Source organism: Pongo pygmaeus, chromosome 4, assembly GCF_028885625.2.
Source record: "Pongo pygmaeus isolate AG05252 chromosome 4, NHGRI_mPonPyg2-v2.0_pri, whole genome shotgun sequence".
In the NCBI taxonomy this organism is placed as follows: domain Eukaryota; kingdom Metazoa; phylum Chordata; class Mammalia; order Primates; family Hominidae; genus Pongo; species Pongo pygmaeus.
Window position 1 is genome coordinate 77,530,673 of NC_072377.2, and position 23,776 is coordinate 77,554,448.

Below are 23,776 nucleotides of genomic sequence, written 5' to 3' on the forward strand. Positions count from 1 at the left end.
TTACTTGTGCAAGGACAGTTTTTATAATTGGGAGCACAAGGGTGGGGGTGATCATTCTCAACAGTAGTTTGATTAGTTAGATCCTGAAGTTATATAAAATTTCTCTACCTCTACTGCACCCCATCTGCTCTGGCACCCCACTTCTATCCTTTACAATTCTTATACTTTATTCCCATTATGGGTGTGTGTGGTGAGTGTATGTTTGTGTTCACTGGAATATTTGAGTCATCCCACACCGCTGATTTTGAGAGCCATGTAATGTTATGCAAGATTCTTTGTATTCTCAAGAAAACCAAGTCTCTGGCCAGGGGGGATGATGCATTCCATTTATGCTGAAATTTTCTCCTTTATGAATAAATCTATTGCCAAGTTCCCATGTTTTTCTAATGAATCTACAGATACTTGCATTTGGTTTCAGTTGTGTCTCTTGACTATTGTCTTTTAAAGTTGTCCTGAAGAAAAAGTGGGAAGGACAAGTGAATCTGATGAAGACAAGAGGAAAGCTGAAGCCAGAGTGGCCAAAATCCAGCAATGTCAAGGTACAGTGCAGGCACTTCTGGCTCCCTGGTCGTGGTGTTCTCCTGGGTGTTGGGAAAGCCCGAGTGTCATGAACAGGAGGTTATAACTACATGATTCATCCTGCGCACCTGAGGCCCACCTGGACCACCCTCCTAAGAAACTTACACTAGAAATGCTCACATAAGATGACATTCTCTTCACTTCCACCTTATGATTAAAATGGATGTAAAAAATGCACATAACATATATGAAAAAACAGCTGTGGGCAGTGTGGTGCAGATGAATGTTGGAATTATTTGTCTCATGGTTTAATTTTAGGTCTCAGCACTGTCATGTCAATGACTTTGGACAAGGAACCCAACAGATCTGGTCCCCAGTTTCCAAGTCTGTGAAAGAAGGAGATTAGGCTAGCTCAGTGATTCTCAACTCTGGTTTGACACTGGAATCAGTTGAGAGATCTTTAAAAATACGGATGCCTGGGTCTCACCCTCCACCAATTGAATCCAAATCTGTGGCAGGTGGGATGTAGACTTTGGGGTTTTCAGCTCTCCCAAGGTGACTTTGAAGCACAGAGGGGACTGAGAATTCCTGGATTCAATGCTAGTTAAGGTCCCTTTGAGCTTTAAGAATTCTGCAACATGTTGAAATCTGAGGACGATGATGCATGCAAAGATGGGCAAAGAAATTGGATGTTTAGAAACAAAAACTTAAACCAGTATGTTTGGTTTTGACCAAAACTGGCTGAAGCCTGTGCCGTTCCAGGCATTTGTATTGTTCACTCATCATGGACAGGGCTGCCTCAATTTTCATTCCCAAGCTTAATGTTTAGTCTTAATAGAAAACAGCCTGAACAAACAAAGAATAGCTTTGCAAATTTTCTGGAAGTAGGGGACTGAGAAAGGAACTTTATTTACAGAAAAGACAATGGAAGCTGAGAAAGTTGTTAAGTCACTTGCTGGAGGCCACAGTCACTAAGTGGCATGGTCAGCACTAAGTGGCATGGTCAGACCTAAGTGGCAGGACTAAGTGGCATGGTCAGACCTGCATCTGCCCCACTCATCAACCTGGGTTTTCTCTTGGAGGTCATACTGCTTGCTAATTAGCAACACCCTTTTCGTGGACTTTCACATTAGTGGTTGTATTCATGTTAGTGATAATCTTCTATGGTAAATACTATTTCATAGAAATACTCACTAACCAAGACCAACAAATTTGTGCGTATTTGGAGGAGAAGCTGCATATCTATGCTGAACTTGGAGAACTGAGCGGATTTGAGGACGTCCATCTAGAGCCCCACCTCCTTATTAAACCTGACCCAGGCGAGCCTCCCCAGGCAGCCTCATTACTGGCAGCAGCACTGAAAGAAGGTAAACTGCTTTGAGAAGGGTTTGGGTCGACACATTCAGAAAATGTTTATTGAATACCTACTAAGTGTCATGCACTGTGGTCTTGGTGCTGAGGATACAGCAGAACAAGACAAGGTCCTTACTCGGCTGGAGCTTATATTTCTAGAAATAGCCAAATATAAAGAAATAAATATGTCAGGTGGTATCAAGTGCTATGAAGAAAAATAAGCAGGATAAGGGAGAGAGAGGGTGATGGAGTTGGGGTGGCTCTGTTTCAGATACGGTGGCCAGCGAAGGCCTCTTTGATATAATGATATGTAAGTGGACGTGAAGGAAGAAAGCCAAGTGGTATCTTGAGCGAGAGTCTTCCAGGTGCAGGGAATGGCCGGCACAAAGGTCCTGGTGCATGGAAGTACCAGGCTCGCCTGAGGAGCGGGCAGGGGGACAGCACAGGCTGAGGGAAGGGAGGGTGCGGTGAGCAGTGCAGGCGATGAGTCCAGGGTTCACTAGGTCTCAGGTTGCACGGCGGGAGAGAAGGACTTGGAATTTCATCCTGAGTGGGATGGGAAGCATTAGAGAATTTTGAGTGGAGGAGGGACTTGACTTGTGGTTTGAAAGGTACCTCCTGACTGCTGTGTGGAGAATAGACTTAAGAGGGCGAAGTGCAGATGTTGGTAATAGCAATGGGAGATGGTGGCCGAGGTCGGGTGAAGGGCAAGGTCATTGGAGGTGAGAAAGTCCAGAGGATGAGAGGCCAGGGTGGTGGAAGGGCTAGGTTTATAGAATTGAAAATACTGAGAATTTTGACAGGATTAGCACTAGTGGGAGGGGGAGAACTTGTGCCGTGTGCTAACTCATTCAGAGAAGGCAAACGAGTGGCTGAAGGTCTATAGAGGAAAGACAACAAGGAGCGGTAGTGAGTGGTGTAACCTGAGGGCAGCAGCTTCAAGGCAGAAAGGAGTTGAAGGGACAGATGGAGATAATGGTCTGAAGTGACAGTGGGACAAAGGGCTTGGGAGATAAACCAGCCACCTCCTGAGAGAGTAGCAGGAAATGCTGTTGTCCAGAAGAAGGGCTGGTAAATTACAGACCACGGACTACACACGTCCCACCACCTGCTTTCGTAAGTTTAGTTTTGCCGGAACTTAGCCACATCTGCTTGTTTATGTTGCTACTTTTTCCCACAGTGGCAGAGATGAGCAGTTTTGACAGACTGTTTAGTCCACAAAACCTAAACTAATAACTGGCTCTTTGCAGAAAATGTTTGCCAGCCTCTGGTTTAGAATCTCAGAATATTAGCTCTGGAAGAGAATTTAGAAATCTTAGAATCAGCCATCTTTATTTCCCAGTTGAGGAAACTGAGGTCTTGAGAAGGGCATAGAGGTCTGAAGTAGGGTTCACTGATAGAACCCTCATCCATCTGTTTATCAGATATCCATTGAGCATCTACCTTCTACTGTTGCTGGTGCTAGGGAGGCAGTAATGCTTTTGTAAAACTTTTAGTGAGGAAAGACAGACAATACTTACGGAAAAAAGCGAACTTCGGATAGTTATCTATCCCAAAGATAATGGGATTGTGATAAGGTGAAGGCTTTGCTTCAGAGAGATTAGCCTAAAGGCCTCTTTTTGAGATGAGGATTGAGAAATGAGAAGCCAGCTGTCTCAAAAGCTTGGGGAGGATCATTTTGGGCAGAGAGAAGGAAGTGCAAAGCCCCTGAGGCTGCAGTGAGCTTCACATGTTTAAGGAAAGAAGGGAGGCCTGGGTGGTAGATGTCAGCGGGGGTCACCATTAGATGAGGTGGTGTGGGCCAGGCAGGCTGGGATCAGATCATTGTAGGCCGTGTTTAAATAATTTTAAAAGAGGATGTTATTCCAAATATGATGGAAAGCATTGGAAGCTTTTAATCATGGGTGTGGCATGATCTTATTTATGTCTTAAAACACTGGCTGCTGAATGGACAAGAGATTAGGAGACAAATCTGCCTGGAGACCTGTTAGGAAGTAATCACAGAAGTTGAGATGAGCCTTGGTCTAGACCAGTGCCACTGACAACGGGAGCAGAGAAAAGAGGCCGAGTCAAGATATATTTTAGAAATAAAGTCAAAAAGAAACTTCCAAGTGGGTTGACAAGAAGCAGTGACCTCTCTCATTGTCTTTGATAAAGCCTTGATGAAATAAATCGCCCACTCTCAGTATCAGCCAGTGACTTTAACTTTCTCCCCCACCAAAACTTTCACTAACGCTGGGTTGTACGCTCATCTGCTTCCATTCCTCTGGCACACTGTGACAGAGGTGCCAGGGCAGCAGAGGACCCAGCTGCTTAGAACCCAGAACAATGGAGGTGCTGCCTGAGCCGCAGTTGGATAATCCACCCTGGGTCACTGACCATCCAGCCCCATTTGCAGCCGAAAGATCGAGCAGGAGTTCTTATCAGAGTGAGGGAGTTATCTTCTGACAAAAAGCCAGTTCAGTAGTGCACCTTGAATGGTCTCCCTGGGACTTCACTCTGCTGGATAGCTTTTCCTCCTTCCTTTCTTTTCTTCTGTCTCTTCCTCTTGAAACCCATCCATCCTTCCAGGTCCTGCTCAGTTTTCACCTCCTGTAAAAACATATTCTGAATCCGAATAGCTAATAGAATGCTCTTCCTCCTCCATGCTGCAGTAGCATTTATAATGCTCTAACAATGCTGATGGAGATGAGTGCTGATCACATGCTTCTGTATGGTCTAGTGGGTTGCGTATGTCTCTTTCCTCCTCCAGTCTGTAAACTCCCCTCTTAGTTGTCAAATGCCCAATATCCCCTAGAACAGGTGCTTGTTTAAAATACAGATCCTGTTTTCTCCTCCAGAGAATCAAATCCAGTAAGTCTAGAGCCAAAGACTGGGAATCTGTATTTCTAAAGACAAGTGTAAAGAAAATACTCTTTTGAGGAATAGCTAATATTTCTGGGTAACAGGTTTTAAGATTTTAATGCCTGGTATATTTATACTAACTGAATGACAGGAAGTTTTTAGGCATACCAATTTACTGAAAGTTGCATTTGAGATATTTTTATATAATGGGTTTATAGTTTTTTATTGAGTTAATTCTCTGTCATAAAATGATGCTAAAAGTATTGGTCTAGATTAAAGGTCTGCAGACTTTTCCTATAAAGGGCCAGATATTAAGTATTTTGGGTTTTGTAAATCACACAGTCTCTGGGGGGTGTGTGTGTGTGTGTGTGTGTGTGTGCGCGTGTGTGCGCGCACACAGGCACATGCCCATGTTTTGACAACCTTTAAAAATGTAAAAATCATTTTTAGCCCCTGGGTCATATAAAAACAGGGACAGGCCAAATGCAATTTGCCAATTCCTGGTCTAGATTAAATATATAGCTATCTTTGTTTTTTAGATTTATTTTTGTTTTTCTCCATCTTAGCTGAGAGCCTACAAGTTGCAGTGAAGGCTTCACAGATGGGCGCTGTGAGTCAATCATGTGAGGACAGTTGTGGAGACTCTGTCTTGGCGGACACACTCAGTTCTCATGATGTACCAGGATCACCGACTGCCTGTAAGTGAAAAGGCAGGCCTTGGCAATGAGCCTGAGCACAGTCACTGGAGCTGACAGTGGTCACATAAAGTAAAGGCAATGACTGTCTCTGGTTGAAGGGGACTTGATATATTTTTTTAAATTAGAAAAAAACTGAGAATAAATATGCTAGCCTAAATGAATATCATATGCATGTAATAATGACACTGGGGTTTCAAGTATGAGGATCTAAAGAGTAGTTGGTGGGTTATACTGCTCTGTTTGCCAGCCAAATATCGGACCTTCCCTAACCCCTACCCTGCCTCATTTTTGATATGATTTACTCATTACAGTTTTGAAAGAACTTTTTAACTTTTGTGGTTTTTTAAAAAAGGAGTCCCTGCGGTGTATTACAGAACAAGCCCTTAAACCTAATCTCATGTGCATCAACTGAAAAAACAACTCAGAAAACCAGAAATATACACACGGCTCCCTCCATCTCCCTCCTTTCGCTCTCCCTCTCTCTTTCTCTCTCTCTCACACACACGAAGTTTGGTGGTGTGGTTAAAGCAGAAGTGCCAGAAAATTCTTGATCTGTGCCATCCTACACTTTAGTTCATGTCAGAATTCATTTATGAAAACATTGTTTCAATACATTTTAAATATAAAAAAATAGAATGTAGAGATTTGGTTTAGGTAATTTCCTAGAACCTAGCTATCCTGCTATATGTATAGTTGTAGGCTACTTAGTTCCATAAAGGTTTCTAAGATAAGAGCATAAAGAGTATACTTTTCATCCTATGCAGGTGGTAACAACCTTACTTCCACAAGGTCCTGTGCGTAAGATAAAATGGATAAAATGTCTTCAGCAGTTAGAGATTGGAAGATTAAATTGAACTCAAGATTGGAAGATTAAATTGAACTCAACTTCTTTAACAACATCTCTTGATTAATTAAGATATATAGATGCAGTATAGCTTTTTAATTCTATACTTCTTTTTTCCTTTTTTAAACATCAGCACCACTAATTATCTTCCTCTCTCAAGTTCTGCTTTATCTAATCCTGGGTTTCTATTTTCAGAATGCGCACATATGTTTTTCATTTTGACACAGCCCAGATTCATCAGGGAAGTTGTACTGCCCTGGGTGATTTCCTTTTAAAAGAAGAACCTCATTATACCATTGAGGAGTCTCTGTCTAAAAATACGTGCAGGGATCTGCTGCTCTCAGTCTCGCCCCAGGGACAGCTGGAGAGGCTCCGCTCCGCAACTGCCTGAGCCCGCGGCTGTGCCTTCCCTCCCTTCAGGCCAGGCAGTGAAGGTCTCCTTGTCTGTGTCTACATCTCTCATGACTGGGGAGGGTTTCAAAGGGACATCCGTGGCATTTGCCAGAACCATTGAGAGGCTCTTTAGAGGGGTCTGATATCGGGATTCAGGTAGAGGAAATACCGAAGCCGGCTGGTGGGGTCCTGTACCCCAAGGCCTCTTCAGTTCTGGGTCAGACTGGAACACGGTGCTATGAGAGTTTGATTCTCTTTATAAAGTTGTTCAAGGCACAAGGCTAGTTCTAAATGAAGGTCTACAACTGTGACTGAATGCGTCGGTTCTGCAAGTGACTTGGAGAACTGGGCTCTTCTGCATCAGGCTTATGTCAGCCTGAGGTTATAAGCCAAGCAGACCGCTCTATTTTCAGTCTTCAGTATACATGATGAGTATCTTCTACTTCTAGGAAAGTTCTGTTCCCTGGAGACCCTCTGGCCCACCCTGAAATTGGATACAGAGACAGGGACCTGATCTGTGTTTTATTCTTCTGCCTTGTCATCAGCTTCTTTCCCATTTGATTTTCCTAATTTCTATGAGGGAGTGAGAAACAGAGTGGTGAATTCTTTAGTGATGCCTTTGGCCACTCTTTAAGAGTTAGGAATAGCACCCAATAGTAGAACCATTTTTCAAATGACAGAGAAACCTATAAAATGTCCCTTATTGTAAGTAAGTGCTGATCAGCTTGAACAAAATGGACTTGTTTTTAGCTGATCTCATCTGAAGCCATTTCCGTTTAGACAAAAACTTCTTTGTATTAGAAGAGGTCTTTGAAATCCGAGAGGACTCTCATTTTCCAAAGACATAAGTATTTTTATTAATTTAAAGAAAAAAGCATTTCCTATATTGGAAATAAAGTTTCAAGATGACACAATGAAAATTGTACAAACAAACAGTGTCACAAAGTGAATATCAATTTTGTCAGGGTCTGGATTGGACATGGTTCTAATAAAACACTGTTTTGGGCTTTGAAAATTCTAGTTTTAATCAGTGCAAGGTGGGCACAGTTTAAGTTTTAACTGAGTTCACATGGGTAAAGAAATAAATAAAATCCTGCCAACAGATTTAATGGATGAAGTGAAATCTGTATTTGGTACTTAAAAATATTTCGGGACTAGTTTCTATGTTTTCATAGTTTAAATACATAGTATTTGTAAATTTAAAGCATAACAAGAAATGTGAGAAAAACAACACATTTAGAAATTGTTAAAAAATAAGTTATTCAGAGATAGGGACAGGTTCTTGGTTTGTATGACTATGAGACCGTGAAGTATTAGCCATCTCCGCCTTCCTAGAAAGATGTCTCCCTCCTGCTTCGGACTCCTCCTTCCTCCTAAACCTTGTTTATCGTCTGCTGCTCTTGCACTGGACACAAGAGAGACTTTTTACAGACTTGAGTCTGCCAAGAGACCTTGCTTTTGTTCTACAGCACCTGTTTTAAATTTCACCCTTCCCAGGAGGCATTTTCCTATTAAGTGAGAGTGAGATGTAGATTCTACCTTCTGTAACACAAACAACACACGAACACTTCAGTGCAAGAAAGAAAAGTACAAAGATGGTGATACTTTGTGCGGTTCGTCAGTTGCTGTCTGTTAGCGTGTAAGCCCCATGCGGGCAGGGACCACATGCATTGCTCTGCGCTTATCCAAGCACCTCATCTAAGAATACTCAATATGTATTATTTTGTGGTGTTTCCTATTTTGAAATATGTGGTGGCCGTGTACAGAAGAACCCGGTGGGCTGGCCGATGTTTGACGCTGTCCTTTTTGTTTCTGTCTTGATGGCGTGCTTCCAGCATTAGTCACAGGAGGGAGAGAAGGAAGAGGCTGTTCGGATGTGGATCCCGGGATCCGGGGTGTGGTAACCGACTTGGCCGTCTCTGATGCAGGGGAGAAGGTATTGTGAACTGATTTGTTAGTAAACGGCAGCGGTTACTGTGTATAATAAAATAGCCTCAGGTACTGGTCTGTCACGGCAGTCAGTGGGACAAAGGTGCTTTTCTGAATTGTTCTCGATTGATTTAAATATTCATATTTAAACTTTCTAACTTATTTCTTCTTCAAATGTGCTTGCACTTCCTGTGTCATGTAGGTGTAAACAAAGCAATGATTGAAAAGTTATTAAAAAGATTAAAAACTCTCCTGTGTATATGTGTGTCTGTGCTCTCTGACTTCTGGTCTTTCTGCCCTGCAAACCTTTGCTTCTCACCCACTATGTCTGGCAGCTCTGGCACCTGGGGGCCCTTTTGCAACCAGATGGTGCCAAAGTAATCGAAACACCTTTTACTTTGGAATATTCTTGCTTCTTTCACCTTCCTTGACCCTCTTCTCCTTGCAGAGTTGATTTCCTGTCACCACCCACATTTCACCTACTTTTTTTGTGGTCAATTTTTAATTAATCTGACCAATTTTTGCTTGGGGCACAGTGATTCCCAAAGGGAATCTTCTTTTTTGACTTACTGCTATATACATAGGTATTAACTCTCCCTTTAAGAATTAAATACATAAAACTTCCTATTAATGTCTACTGAAAGTGAGATGTCAGAAATAGGGAAGGAATAAAATATGATTCTGGGAGTGGCTAGTTGGCCTCTTCCCGCTTGTCAGGGCTCCAGAGTTTAGCTTTATCTAAAATTGAATTAGGTACATTACTAGGTGCCAATATGTGTCAATGTGAAAAACTGGCAAATGTCAGATCTTCTCTTATATATACAACATATTTTACATATTATATACTTTTTGTGTATATTACATAGGACTGAGAAATCAAGTCAAGGACTTTTAAAATCCAGAGAAAAGACAGCTGTGACTGAGTGTTCTTTTTTAAACTTCACGGGCCAAAATGAGCATAGGAATGTAATATTTTACTCCTTCTGATTGTAAGCTTTCTAACGTATTGCTTCTTAAAATGTTCCTGCTTTTCATCCTTTTCAGTGAAGACTTCACTTTTAAGTGTGAAGTTTGTGGTGTCCAACTGTGTTAATAGAAAAGAGAGAGTGAATTGGTCAGTAATAGTTTAATCTTGAATGCAAAGTTGGGTGGCTCCTACCCCTGAAGTCTCCCTCTCCCACTCCAATTCAGCTACAGGTAGATAATTGAGGTTAAGTGTCCAGGTTCTTTGGATTAAGCTATCTGCAAAATTAATAAGGCATTTTGAAAAATTAATACATTAATACATTAAGAAACCCAGGTAAAGGGCAGGATCACTTGAAACCAAACTTTTAAAAGGTGTATAATGGATATTTTGTCATTAGCTTCCTCTACAAGGTAGGGTTAAAACAAATTTCTGAAAGAATTTTAAAAAATGAAATCTGACTCAAATGCAGAAATAATGGATAAATCGCCAACTGCAGTTTTAAAATTCACCACAAGGTGGCAGAACAACTCCATTAAAAACGCGAAATTTCCTGTCTTGTGTCAAACCTAGTGGCTTTTGGGCATAAGTAACCGCAGGTAGCACAGTCCAACTCATTTCTATGGTTCTAATTTTTATAGACTATAAAAACTCTGTGCCATATGGTCTTACTACAGAAGCAGTGGAGTGTGGATGGGCCAAGACAGAGCCAGAAGAGCAGCGAGAACGCCAACCATCCCTCTAGGGCGGAGGTTCTTAGAGCCTGTTCTCTCCCATAGGGTTTGGCACAGATCTAACGTCTTTAAGCTTCATCTCCATTTTCAGCCTCTGTCTTTTCTCTATCAGAGGTGCTGCTTACAAGTGAAATCTTTAATTGGCAGTCCAGGGGAAGTGGAGGTCTGGCTAGCTCATCCTGGCATCATCAGCCTAAACTAATTGAATTTAACAAGTTCAGAATTACCTGAGGACATGACCACGGCTGACTGCTTTTTATGGCTTAAAATTAGATGAGACAGTAGGCCCTTGAGGACAGGGCATCTGATGGTCTCCCATAGCATAAGGTGTGAAGTTTACAGTGGGTGATCGATATTTATTTATTGAATGGTGTGCCATTGAGTTCAACTTGGAGTCATTCACTTGTTGACTGTCCATGCTATGTCAAGCATCATTCTTATAATATGGTGCACATGGATAAAGTCTCGCTACTCACTGGTTTGCATCCTAGGGAGAGAAGGCAGACAATAAATGAATAAACAAGTGTTCAATTATGGAGGCTGCAAACCATCACTATCCACATGTGCCCTTAATGTGTGTTGTGGAAGAGACAAAGAATGAGGCATAGACCCTGTCCTTAAAGAACAGACGGTCTCCTGTGGCTGGTTCATGGCCTCTGCTGCTAGTACTTCTACTATGGCAGTCACTGGTCTGGTGATCTCTGACTGTGGTGGGATCTAGAGCAGCCCAGCTAAGCGCGCCCCTATGGCCACGGTCTGAGTCTGGTTTCTTTTCCCAACTGCTGTATATGTTGATATCGTGAATCTCAAACATTGAGAAAAGGAGTTAAGGCCAGACATGATATTCTTTCTTTAACTTCCAATCTGGCCTCTAGAATATAAGAGGTCAGCCTGACCCAAAAGACAACTTCAGTCTGGGCACAGAGAACTCAATTCACATTGTGGTTTGCACAAGGTAAATGTTGTTACTTGAGTTTTCAGGGTGTCATTACTGTCATCCCTTGCTGTTTTAAGGGGTGATTGGGTGAAAATTGCCATCCATCTCAAACATCAACTTTGCGTGAAGGACGCTCTTGTTGTCAAGTGTTTGTTTAATTCTATAGGCTTTTATTTCTGGGAGGAAACTGAGTCAGTATAGATGAGGTAATCAAGTTTAGAGACAGCAAAGTGATTTACCCAAGGTCATACATCTTGGGACACTACAGGGCAGCTTTTCAGAAGTAGAATGGTTATTCATTTTCTTGTTTTTTATGTATTTTAGGTGGAATGTAGAAATTTTCCAGGTTCTTCACAATCAGAGGTGAGCTGCTGCACATACCTTGAATGTATCACCAGCCTTTATTTGTGGATAATGAAAGCTTTTTCAAGAATTTGACACTTACAATTTTGTTTTTCAGATTATACAAGCCATACAGAATTTAACCCGTCTGTTATATAGCCTTCAGGTAACTACCCTCCTCTAATCTTTGACCTTGTGAATGGTTCTCTTAATGCAATTCTCTTTGATGATTCCCAGACTTTAAAAATGAGAACAAGTGAGAGGTAGGGAATGATCTTAAAAGAATGGCAACCTTCTAAGTGTGATGTGTTGGACTCACATGGTTTTGTAATCAGAGGCAACACCACAACTACATTTTATACCATTCTTCTCTGAAATCATAAAACAGTTCATATCTTTAAAAAATATTGATGAATATGATCTGGCTTGACATTTACAATGAAACTCTTAGGTGAGTATAGCATGACTTCACATTTTCTGATGAAAACCTAAATTCACACCTAAACTTCTTTGACTTCTCCATGTGGCCATCAGCCTTTAGAGCAGTTAAGTAATTCATATGTTGCTTTACTCTTTTGTTTGTTCATCCACTCAACATTTATTAATTTATTAATGTTGCGGGGATGAACACACAGTGCCCGTCTCTGTGCTGACTATGATGAGGCTGACTATGCTGAGGCAAATGAGCCACACAGCTTGCTCTCAGATGGCTTACTGCCTTTCAGGGAAGAGCAGACATAAAAAAGAAATCATGTTTGCATTTAGGATTAAATGGTTGGATGATCCCTTAGGCTGGGGTCCCCAAACCCCAGGGTGCAGAGTGGTACCTGTCTGGGCTGCACAGCAGGAGGTGAGCCGGGGCAAGCGAGCAGTACCACCTGAACTCCGCCTGCTGTGAGATCAGAGATCAGTGGTGGCATTAGATTCTCATAGGAGTGTGAACCCTATTGTGAACTGCGCATGCAATCTAGGGATCTAGGTTGCACCCTCCTTATGAGAATCTAATGCCTGATGATCTGAGGTGGTACAGTTTCATCCTGAAACCATTCTCACCACATCCCAGCCCATCCATTTAAAAAAAAACAAAACTGTCTTCCACAAAACAGGTCCCTGGTGCCAAAAAGTTTGGAGACCACTACCTTAGACCATGCAAAGAAAGAGGCTCAGTGTGTCCGATGGCTTAATTTACTCATTAAAATGTATCTCGAAAGGATATACATGCAATGTTTGGATTGTTGAAAAATTTGTAGAAAAATTTGAGAATACAAGTAAATGAAAGAAAATGATTTCTGATTCTACAAAGAGAATTAAAATTATCATGTTGGTGTATAAGGCTCCAGATTTTAGAATTGTTTTCTATGCACTCTTCTGTAACATGTAACTTTCTCTGTCATCAACTATTATTCTATAGCATACTTTTTAATGATTATATATTAAATTCAACTCTGTGGGGTTTATTCAGTCCCTGATTGTTTACACTTTTGTAGTATTAACAACACTGTAGAGGACATCCTTGTGTACTCATCTCTTTGAATACATCTGACTATTTCCTTAGGATAAATGAGAAGAATTATTTTGTTTAGGTTTTCAATAGACTTTGCCAAAATAATCAAATCAACCACCATTCTCTCTTTTTCTTCCATTTGAAGATGGATTAGGGTATCTGATTATTTTATTTGTACTTCTTTGATTACTACTGAGACAAAACATTTTTCCCTTACTGGTTTATTATTCATTCATGCTTCATATCTTGTTGAATTTAAAAGAAAATAAAATGAAGCCTAAGTTTTCAGCAGAAAACATAAAGGCATGCTGCATTCGATGTTTTGTTATTTAGACTTTGACTCTATCAAGACTTCTTTCTTTTATGACCTTTTATTCTTGCTCTAGGACCAACATCTGAATTGTTAAAGCCTTGGATTACATTTGAATATATGACAGTGCTAATCTTATTTATTTTTCTATGCATATTTATATATTCCTCCACAAGAGCTTTTATTTTTTATTTATTTATTTTTTTGAGACAGGGTCTGGCTCTGTTACCCAGGCTGCAGTGCAGTGGCACAATCTCAAGTCACTGCAATCTCTGTCTCCCGGGCTGAAGCCATTCTCCCACCTCAGCCTCCCAAGGAGCTGAGACTACAGGCGTGTGCCACCAAGCCTGGCTAGTTTTTCTATTTCACCATGTTGCCCAGGCTGCTGTCTAACGCTTGGGCTCAAAGTGATCTACCTGCCTTGGCCTCCCAAAGTTCTGGGATTACAGGCATGAGTCACTGCACCCAGCCCCACAAGAGCTCTTAAACAAGTTTCTTATCTCTTACCAACACCATTAAGTTAAAATTTCATTATATTTTTGAATTAAATTGGAGAGAATCAACACCTTTACTGTAATCACTTACTCGTCTTTATATAAGAACATTGGTCAGTCATCTCTTATTCTATGATTTGCTGGAGAGCTTTGTAATTGTCTTCAAATGGTATGATATGTGTGTATATGTATTTTTTTCACTAAGTTTATTCATATGTCTCTTTGCTGCTATTGTGAATAATTTTTTTTTTCATTTTGTGTCCCCAGTGGTTGTTGCTAATATAAATAAAGGTATTGATTTTGGGGTACTTATATTGTAACTGGTCAACTCATTGAACTTTATTTTTCATTTTAATAGTTTTTCCATTGATTTTTTGAAGTATTCCAGGTAGAAAATAAAAATTAGAAAATAATGATATTATGGCTATTTGTCAATAATTACATGAATTTCATTTTCTTGGCTTACTGCTTAGGCTAGGACTTTTGAAAATATGTTAAATAATAGTGGTAATAGCAAGCTCTTTGTCTTGTTCAAGATTTAGTGAGAATGCTTTTAGTGTCTTAGGTTAGATGTACAGTTCTGGAGTTGATGTTCTTAGAAATCAATGTATCATGTAAGACAAATAATCTTTCTTTTAAATGTCAGCTGGGAAGGGATACAGTTTGAGCACCAGCCATTAACTTAGGGGATGAAAACATTGATCATCATGGCTAGTGTTGCCGGATGAAAACACTCACAAGGTTATGTGTCTTCTTTTCAACCCTGAATGCAGCCCTGTGTAGATTCAAGGTTCAGAGAAGCTTGATCACCTGAATGACCTAATTTTTGCAACACATTAGGTTAAACCAACATGGGAAATATCAAAGTCTACGGTGAATTCTTTTAACCTAGCCAAAGCTTCTGAGCTGGTCCAAGGCCATGGGCTTTGAAAGATTTCTGTTCATGGCACAGTCGTCTTTTTTGAAGCTGAATGTCTTATATGTGACTGAAGTTTTTACATAAACAATTTTGAATCAGGTGGAATGAAATTTGATCCGTATATTAGGAAAATAGAGTTAGAAATGAGGCATAGACAGGGCAAAAAGGAAAAGACACAGATATTCTAGCAAAGTAAAGAGAGTGAATTGGGAATTTCCCTAAACTTGAAAAGCAAGTGCTGTTCTCTGTCCTAAATATAAATGTAAACTTTAAGTGTGAAGATTATTCATTTAGCTTTAAATGAATATTTAAATTTAGATGAATATCCAATCAGATTCCAGCTCTATGCAAGGGAAAAGAATGGCCTTATCCCAAATGTTAGATAGACATGAAGAATACCTCACAGAAGCGCTTAATTACTGTAACTGTAACTCTTACTTGAGAGTTATTGTCTGTGGTAGTTTTGATATATAAAGTATTGGATTTTTGTTAGTCTTACCATACTGGTCCTTAAAGATTTATTAGAATTAAGTGGTGATGTACAGTCTACAATTTTCTTTAGCCAGATCAATAGAGTCCTGAGTGGCTTATTGTGTGCTAATTATTTCATATTTAAAGATCATAGTAACTAATACCTATTCTGGATGATAATCATTGTTTTATTTATAACAACTCCCCAAAGCCACTAAATATTCATGTGTCTGAAATTTTAAAGATTAGTTTCCAAACTTAAAAATATGAATTTTCTTTCAAAAGGCCCCAGTGAATACATTTTTGAGTCGTATTCCAAGACAAGTATGAATTTAATATATACCTTAGTTCTTTAACTTTCAAAAGTATAGGAAACTGCTGAGCTGACAACTTATGGTCAAATCCCCATCTTCCCAACATCTGTTATATGGACAGTTTAAAAAATTCTTAGGAAGGAAAAATGTGAATTTATCCCTAGGAGAGTGATGATTTCTCATATGGAGTCAAAACATACACACATACTCAGTATGTGTCCATTTTCAATTTGTCCCTTCTGTACTGCTTTGCACTCTAAATGGGAACTTTTAAAATTAAAAGCTTCCAAGGGCATTCACAGAGATCTTTTTGGTTTTGTGGAATCCTTCCAAATCTTGGTAATTATTTCCTGTGATGTTGCCAAACTTTTCATAGGCAGATACCGTAACTCAAAATGTTTTTTTAATCTGGTGGGTAATGTCCTCTGGGCTTTAGAGTATCTATTTTCCCTTAATCATTTCAGCCTCCTGTTAACGATCTATTAAACAAATAAATTTCAGCTTGGTTTTTTTTGTGCATGACCTTCCTGCTATAATACAAAGATATAACAGTAATGAGACTAGCTTTAGCCACTTACATATCTCCTAAAAATGGTATTAACTGCTATTCTCAGGCATTATGTTATAAAAGCATTATTTACCAAAAGTCTCCAAATAGTTATTTTTTATTTTTATGTCTTCATAATGCAATGTAGCTCAAGTAGTTTCTGGTTTGGGACTCAAAGAAAGGATACTACTAGGTTTATGTGGATTCCTAAGTTCTCATGAATGATTGACTAGGGAGAGACCTCAGCAAGAGAGTGAGATGTAGGACAGGAATGCACAGCCTTGTGAATTTATGTGCCCAGTTCGTATTCAGAAGACTCGCTTAACTATCACCCAACAACCAGCAGCAAACTACCGTCCCACAGGAAAGGATGATATTGCTTTTGGGCTTTGTTTGTTTTCTCTATAAATTCACAGGTCTTACCCCTAGGACAGATGTAGACAAGCCTCTCTGGAATGCCAAAAATCTTGCCTTTGGAGGTAACTTAGAAAAAGGCCAGAAATATTAAGAGAAATGAATTCGGGCCTGCGTTTTGTGTTTCGAGGTAGTTCCAACAGAAAGGGTAAACAATAACCATGGAAGCTTGTGTTCAGTGATTTTTTCCTCTGTCTGCTCTGACAGGCCGCCTTGACCATTCAGGACAGCCACATTGAGATCCACAGGCTGGTTCTCCAGCAGCAGGAGGGCCTGTCTCTCGGCCACTCTGTCCTCCGAGGCGGCCCCTTGCAGGACCAGAAGTCTCGCGACGTGGACAGGCAGCATGAGGAGCTGGCCAATGTGCACCAGCTCCAGCACCACCTCCAGCAGGAGCAGCGGCGCTGGCTCCGCCGATGTGACCAGCAGCAGCGGGCGCAGGCGGCCAGGGAGAGCTTGCTGCAGAAGCGGGAGCGGGAGTGCCAGTCGCAGGAGGAGCTGCTGCTGCGGAGCCGGGGCGAGCTGGACCTCCAGCTCCAGGAGTACCAGCACAGCCTGGAGCGGCTTAGGGAGGGCCAGCGCCTGGTGGAGAAGGAGCAGGCTAGGATGCGGGCCCAGCAGAGCCTGCTGGGCCACTGGAAGCACGGCCGGCAGAGGAGCCTGCCCGCGGTGCTCCTTCCAGGTGGTCCCGAGGTATGGACCTTCTGGGGTGCTGTGAGGCAGCCTCTCAAAGACAGGGGTGGGCCTGGGGGCTCCTAGGACACTAACCAAACATCTGTCATTTTGGTTTTTGTGTAAGACCTCATGAGGATTTTTCAATTTGTAGGTAGCCAAAGCTGGAAGCTTTCAGAGATAACTCATATCCATTTTGACTTAAAATATGGACAGTGCGGGCCAGGCGCGGTGGCTCACGCCTGTAATCCCAGAACTTTGGGAGGCCGAGGCGGGAAGATCACCTGAGGTTTGGGAGTTCGAGACCAGCCTGGCCAACATGGTGAAACCCCGTGTCTACTAAAAATAAAAAAATTAGCAGGGCTTGGTGGCAGGCCCCTGTAATCCCAGCTACTCAGGAGGCTGAGGCAGGAAAATCACTTGAACCCATGAGGCGGAGGTTGCAGTGAGCCAAGATCACACCATTGCACTCCAGCCTGGGTGACAAGAGTGAAACACCATCTCAAAAAAAAAAAAAAAAGGACAATGTGAGGGCCCAAGTCCTATGGGATCACTGTACTCTGCTTGAGACGCCCTTACCTAAGGAACAAACATAGAATCAAGTTGTCCTAGAAAGGCCAGGGTGGGTTTGTCCTGGAGGCACACTCACTGTGAGCGTGCTCTTTTTCCAGTATTTGCTCTCTTTATATGATCTGTCTTAAGAGTTCTATTAGATGTAGCTTTTAGAAGATCAATTAACTATTAATATATACTATAGGCACTGAATTTAGCAAGTATAATACTATTCTGTTATGCTGAGCTTCTTCTCTCTTTGTAAATTTGATATAGTAAATTCAAAATCCATTTCACTAATAAGAGTTATTTATTTGCGTCTTTTCTAACCATGCTTGACAATCCCATTCGTCCCAGGAGTTTATTTTCCTGTGTTATGTGCATGTATGTTTTTTTATTGATAGTGCATAAAGTTGTAGAAGTTGATAAGCTTACAAGATCTCTGTTGCAATCTGTTTTTCCTTTTAAGTTGGCTAAATTATGTTTATTGCAAACTCCTCATGTATATATGGATATGTTTTCAACTTTTTTATTTAGCAAAAGTAAAAACTGCTGCTTTCTCTGATTAAAATAGTGGAAACACTTTAATGTCATGGAATGCCACTTTTTTTGTTGCTGTTGTTAAAGATATGCCGTGCATAGCAAATTGAAGTTTTTGGTACTAGGTCATTAAAAAAGGACGGGGGGAGGGGAGAGAGAAAAGAAGTGGTAATCTTGACCTCACTTTTACTGAAATCTTGATTCCTAAGATACTCTCAGGAATAAATACTTTATGAAACTTGTATAAGTTAGAAAAATTATTGTACTTTTCATTTGTTTCTTTACACAGGTAATGGAACTTAATCGATCTGAGAGTTTATGTCATGAAAACTCATTCTTCATCAATGAAGCTTTAGTACAAATGTCATTTAACACTTTCAACAAACTGAATCCATCAGTTATCCATCAGGATGCCACTTACCCTACAACTCAATCTCATTCTGACTTGGTAAGGACTAGTGAACATCAAGTAGACCTCAAGATGGACCCTTCTCAGCCTTCGAATGTCGGTCACAAACTGTGGACAGCCACTGGGTCTGGCCATCAGATACTTCCTTTCCATGAAAGCAGCAAGGATTCTTGTAAAAATGGTAATTAACACTTTAAACGTCATCTGTATAGTTTGAACAAGAAGTTGTCCCTCTGAATGGTTGGCTCTTGTGTAGAGTGAATCAAAGTCCTCCCTAGCATGGGAATAAATTGGTACTGATGAGCTGGAGTTTGTGGCATTCACTTTTCTTTGGGGAAGTCTGGGGACAGCCTTTGCTTGTAAGTTACCTAGACAAGTGGGACCATGGTCATAGGGCTTAGAGAATGCTCACAACATGTAAGAACCAGACAGGATTTTTAGATGTGTGGGTTAAAATAATAATGTCCTCTTAAAAGTAAAGCAACTTGATATTTACTCCCCACTATTGTGGACCCCACTACATCCTGAAACACCTATGTTGACACTCAGAAATGAAAGATACCAACAGGGTTGGTAGTGGGACTTTATCAGGGCAATTTCCTGTAACGTTAGTGAAATCTTCTGTACTGCTATTAAACACCCAAAATGAAACTGTTAACATCATTTGTCATTGTAAAAAAAAAAAAAAAAAAAAAAGGTGTCTCTCCGTAAGTACCTCATAATAACACAATTTGCTAATCCCATTAAAGCATTTGCCAAGTATAAATGAAAGGCAGCTCGTGTTACCAGCTCCACATGAATCCGAATGATTTAAATCTATGTCTATTATAAATTGTTTTCTGTGGGATATGAGGTAGGGAATGAGAAGAACTTGAAACCTCTCTACAGAAAAACAGATGGTATGCAATAGAATAAACAAATGGCTGGCCACATGGATGTGAAATAAATCACCCACAGCAAAATGTTTAAGAAACATAAAACAAGCAGTAGTACAGAAGTCTTCAGAACTGGATACAGATTTGTTTCTATGCTTAATATATATTCTTAGTTTGTCAGTTGGAGGATAATTTTTCAGCAACAAAAAGGTTTGAAGGTATTTGGCTTCTCCCAATTCAAGAGTAATAATTCTGATACTGCTTATAAGTTGATTTATTACTGATCCAAAAGATGTTGATTCTTAATAGTGACTAATTCTTTACATTACTTAAGTCACTGTGGTAACATTCTTCTTGTCAGCGTATAGGAGAGAATGAAATAGTTTTTTAAAGTATTGTTTCAGATATTCTTTAGATAAAGAAAAAATATGGTGGAATAGTTCACATTAAATAAAAGATCAAGCAAAATTTAGAAAAATGTAACTTCTTTAATATATTATCTTGCAACTTTACTACAATAGAAAGCACATTGCAGAATGCTTTTTCTAAGCACATGTTGCTTTGCTGTGTTGGTTCATTAATCTGCTATTTACAGTGCTTCATGTGTTTTTGTCAGCATGGTTTTACATACTGGCTTTGGTATAATTCCGAAAATCAGTTTGAGTTAAACCACATTCAGCTTTTGTTTAAAAGAAGCATGTCTCTTTTACTTTTTGTGTATCTCCCATCTTTTTCTATTGACTTGTGCTTCAAAGTAAAAACTTTTTAAACCATTTGGCAGCATACTTGCAGTAGATAGAAAATGTACTAAGGAAATAAACAGTGATTATATACAAAACCAGTCTATCTACATGTAAGGAATTAGAGCCAAAGGAAATGCTGAGAAATGTACTTACGCTTAAGAAATTGTATGTCCAGAGTAGGCCAAGGATGCTCAGGACATTGACAGGAGAGAGGAAAATCAACTTTGGCTTAAATCTCTCAGGAACATCCTGGTTTATATAAGTAGGGATTACATCAGAAATGCTGTGTGTACTGTTCACCACTGGAGTTTTGCAACTAGTCAAAAAACCTTATATATGTTTGTGTACTTCATGATAAGCAATTTCTACAGGAGAGAAAAGAAAGTCAGAGAATAGGCGGTGATAAGAAAGTGGATTGAAAATAGAATATATACACTTAAAAGAGTGGTCAAGGCTAGATAAAATTATTCAAACCCTCCACAGCTTTCACAGATTTTGTCGCTGACAGTAACACAACATCAGCCGCTGGTGATGGCCTTAGCTAGGCTCTGTGGGCGCTTGCCAGACATGATCTTGGGGGACAGTGACTGCGGGGGGCTGGACAGGAAGAAGCAGGCTCCAGGGTGTGCTGGGTGGTGACAGTTGATGTGCCAGAACCAAGGACCAGGCAGTGTTGTTGTCCCCTCTTCCGTGTTTTGCTACTGAATCTGGGTGAGTGGCCATCAGTGACCACTACTGAGGATCGCCATAGTTCACCGTAGTCAGGCTAACATAATTTGCCTATAATGTTGTGGGCTGGTATTTTAGCTAAATGTGTACTTAACCATGATTTCATTCAGGCTTCAGTCACTCTTTCATTGTTAGGCCATAAGGTCAGCTGTTCCAGGTAACGTGTTAAAGAATGGTTTGCCCTTTTGCCTAATCTGGTACTGTGGATAGATGATCAGCTCAGATCAGTGAAAATGTGAATTTCTGGAACAGTAAGGCTGATGGGAAAAATTGTGTATAAATACAATTCTCCAATGTGTTTAGATACCACCTAGATAGGAATTTCTGTTGGTTTGTTCAGTACAGCCTCAGGAGACATTTTTGTGCTCTAATTGTGATTGGTTTCTGAATTGCTCTACCCCTACCCCTGCCACCAGTAATTATATGACACATCAAATTTCAGGCACTGTGCTAAGGTTTTACATGGAGAAACTCATTTAATACAACAACCCACTGAGATGGTTCTGTCCTTTGAGAGGGGCAGCTGGGATACAGAAAGGTCAAGTAACTTGCCCAGGTCACACAGCTAGTAAATGGCAGAGCCAGGAATTGAACCTGGGAAGATTGGCTCTAGAGCCCATGCTGTCAATCATTACACTATACATTCTTAATTGCTTTTTTTTTTTTTTGAGAGGAGTCTCTCTTTGTCGCCCAGTCGCCCAGGCTGGAGTGCAGTGGTAATATCTTGGCTCACTGCAACCTCCACCTCCCGAGTTCAGGTGATTCTCCTGCCTCAGCCTCCTGAGTAGCTGGGATTACAGGTGCCCGCCATCATGCCTGGCTGATTTTTGTATTTTCAGTAGAGACGGAGTTTTGCCAGGTTGTCCAGGCTGGTCTCGAACTCCTGACCTCAAGTAATCCACTGGCCTTGACCTCCCAAAGTGTTGGGATTACAGGCTTAAGCCACCACACCTGGCCTAAATTATTAATTTCTAGAAAGCTGTTTTGAGTTGCACTTTTTTTTGGGGGGGGATTGAGAGTCTCACTCTGTCGCCCAGGTTGCAGTTCAGTGGCGTGATTTTGACTCACTGCAAACTCCACCTCCTGGGCTCAAGTGGTTCCTCCCACTTCAGCCTCCTGAGTAGATGGGACTACAGACTTGCACTATGCCCAGCTAATTTTTGGCTTTTTTATAGAGACGGGGTTTCCTCGTATTGCCCAGGCTGGTCTTGAACTCCTAGACTCAAGCAATTGACTCTTTCAGCCTCCCAAAGTGCTGGGATTATAGGCATGAGCCACCGCGCCCAGCCATGAGTTGTACTTTTTAAAGAAGTTGGTTTAGATATAGAACTAATCTAATCCTTTTGTAATGCCTAGTGGGATGTTCATGATTAAGGACCAGGTTTTTGTTTTTATTGGGTTTTTTTTTCTCCCCTCCTTCCCTTTTTAATAGTAACATTTGGAAAATATTTCTAAATGTTTTGGATTGCTGTGGCCAACTCTTGCATGGGGCCTGAATATTTTCAGTATCATAAATACTCTTTAGCTTTACTTTTTTTCCATAAGGGACATTTTCTTAAAAATATTTTGTTTCTCTGATGTTGCCTAATAATAAACCTATGTTATCTGTAAATATTTTTTAAGATAGCACTTTAAAGAACTTTACTTTCCAGTTTTGGATGTTATTTCATGAACAAAATTCTTGGATGTTCAAACATTAAATACAAATTGGTATTTTATTTGTAGTGGAAGAGATGGTTGGTTTAAGAACTTTTTCTGTACTCCTCTGTGGGACACCAGCCAAGACTACAGAATATTTGAATTTCTTTAAACAATAGTCTCTGTGGGACAATTGCTATGTAATCAGCCCTATGAGATGCTCAACAGCATTACTCTGAAAGGCAAAAACAAAAAACAACAATTAAAAACCCAACATTTTATTCTTGTAACTTTTTTTCTCCTAGCTTTAACATTTTGGAACTATATATTGAATGCATCTATATGTTATTTGCCTTTTTCATTAACAGAGGAAACATTTTATGGTATAAAAATCTGAAATCCTAATCTCCCTTTTCAGTTATATTTTTCTGTATGCCTCAATATTTGCAGGTTTCCCAAAAGTTCTCTTCAATTCAGTTAAAGCATTATGATTTCATTATGCATATGCTAAAATTTAAGTCAAGCCAAGTTTTATGTTAATAATATAGATACTGGGAAAAAAGTAACTAGATTAAGTTTGAGTTCTCTTTCCTTTTACTACATATTAGAATTTGGTGCTAAGAAAACTATTTTCAAAATTCAAAGCATTGTATTTAGAATACCTCATCTTGATAATTTTTTTTTTTTAAAGATAGCTGTGTTAAACTTTGACAAGTTTTTTATGTAAGGGAAGAAAATAGAAAATTTCCAAATGAAAACCTATGCCATACTTAGTATTTAAATAACAGTCCTAAGAAGTGAGAGGATGATAATTTCTCATGTTTTAAAATATTTCATAATTTAGAAATTGATACCTTACTTGTGTAATCTATATGGAAAGAAGCTTTGCCCAAAGAACTTTAGGCAATTTTCCTGGAAATTGAAACTGGTATTAGACACCGTAAACTTCTATGATGTGAGGGTATTTGAAGAGGGGGAATGTATTTGTTGACTAGGGCTGCCATAACAAAGTACCACAGGCCAGGGGGCTTAGACAACAGAAATTCATTTCTTCAGTTCTGGAGGCTAGAATTAGAGATCGAGGTGTT

General features: G+C 40.1%; 1 protein-coding gene across 5 annotated transcripts in view; it reads left to right on the forward strand.

The window, feature by feature from the left end:
- Positions 1–23,776, forward strand: part of ARHGEF28 (Rho guanine nucleotide exchange factor 28) — a 312,580-nt gene that overhangs the window by 263,797 nt on the left and 25,007 nt on the right. For 4 of the 5 annotated variants that reach the window (XM_054486932.2, XM_054486933.2, XM_063664896.1 and 1 more), the window contains 8 exons: positions 448–539; positions 1,704–1,886; positions 5,283–5,414; positions 8,487–8,587; positions 11,540–11,578; positions 11,676–11,723; positions 16,738–17,223; positions 18,584–18,884. In XM_054486932.2, the coding sequence (XP_054342907.1) occupies positions 448–539; positions 1,704–1,886; positions 5,283–5,414; positions 8,487–8,587; positions 11,540–11,578; positions 11,676–11,723; positions 16,738–17,223; positions 18,584–18,884 (1,382 nt within the window). The remainder of the gene's footprint in view (positions 1–447; positions 540–1,703; positions 1,887–5,282; positions 5,415–8,486; positions 8,588–11,539; positions 11,579–11,675; positions 11,724–16,737; positions 17,224–18,583; positions 18,885–23,776) is intronic. The other variant, XM_063664897.1, reaches the window with a different exon arrangement.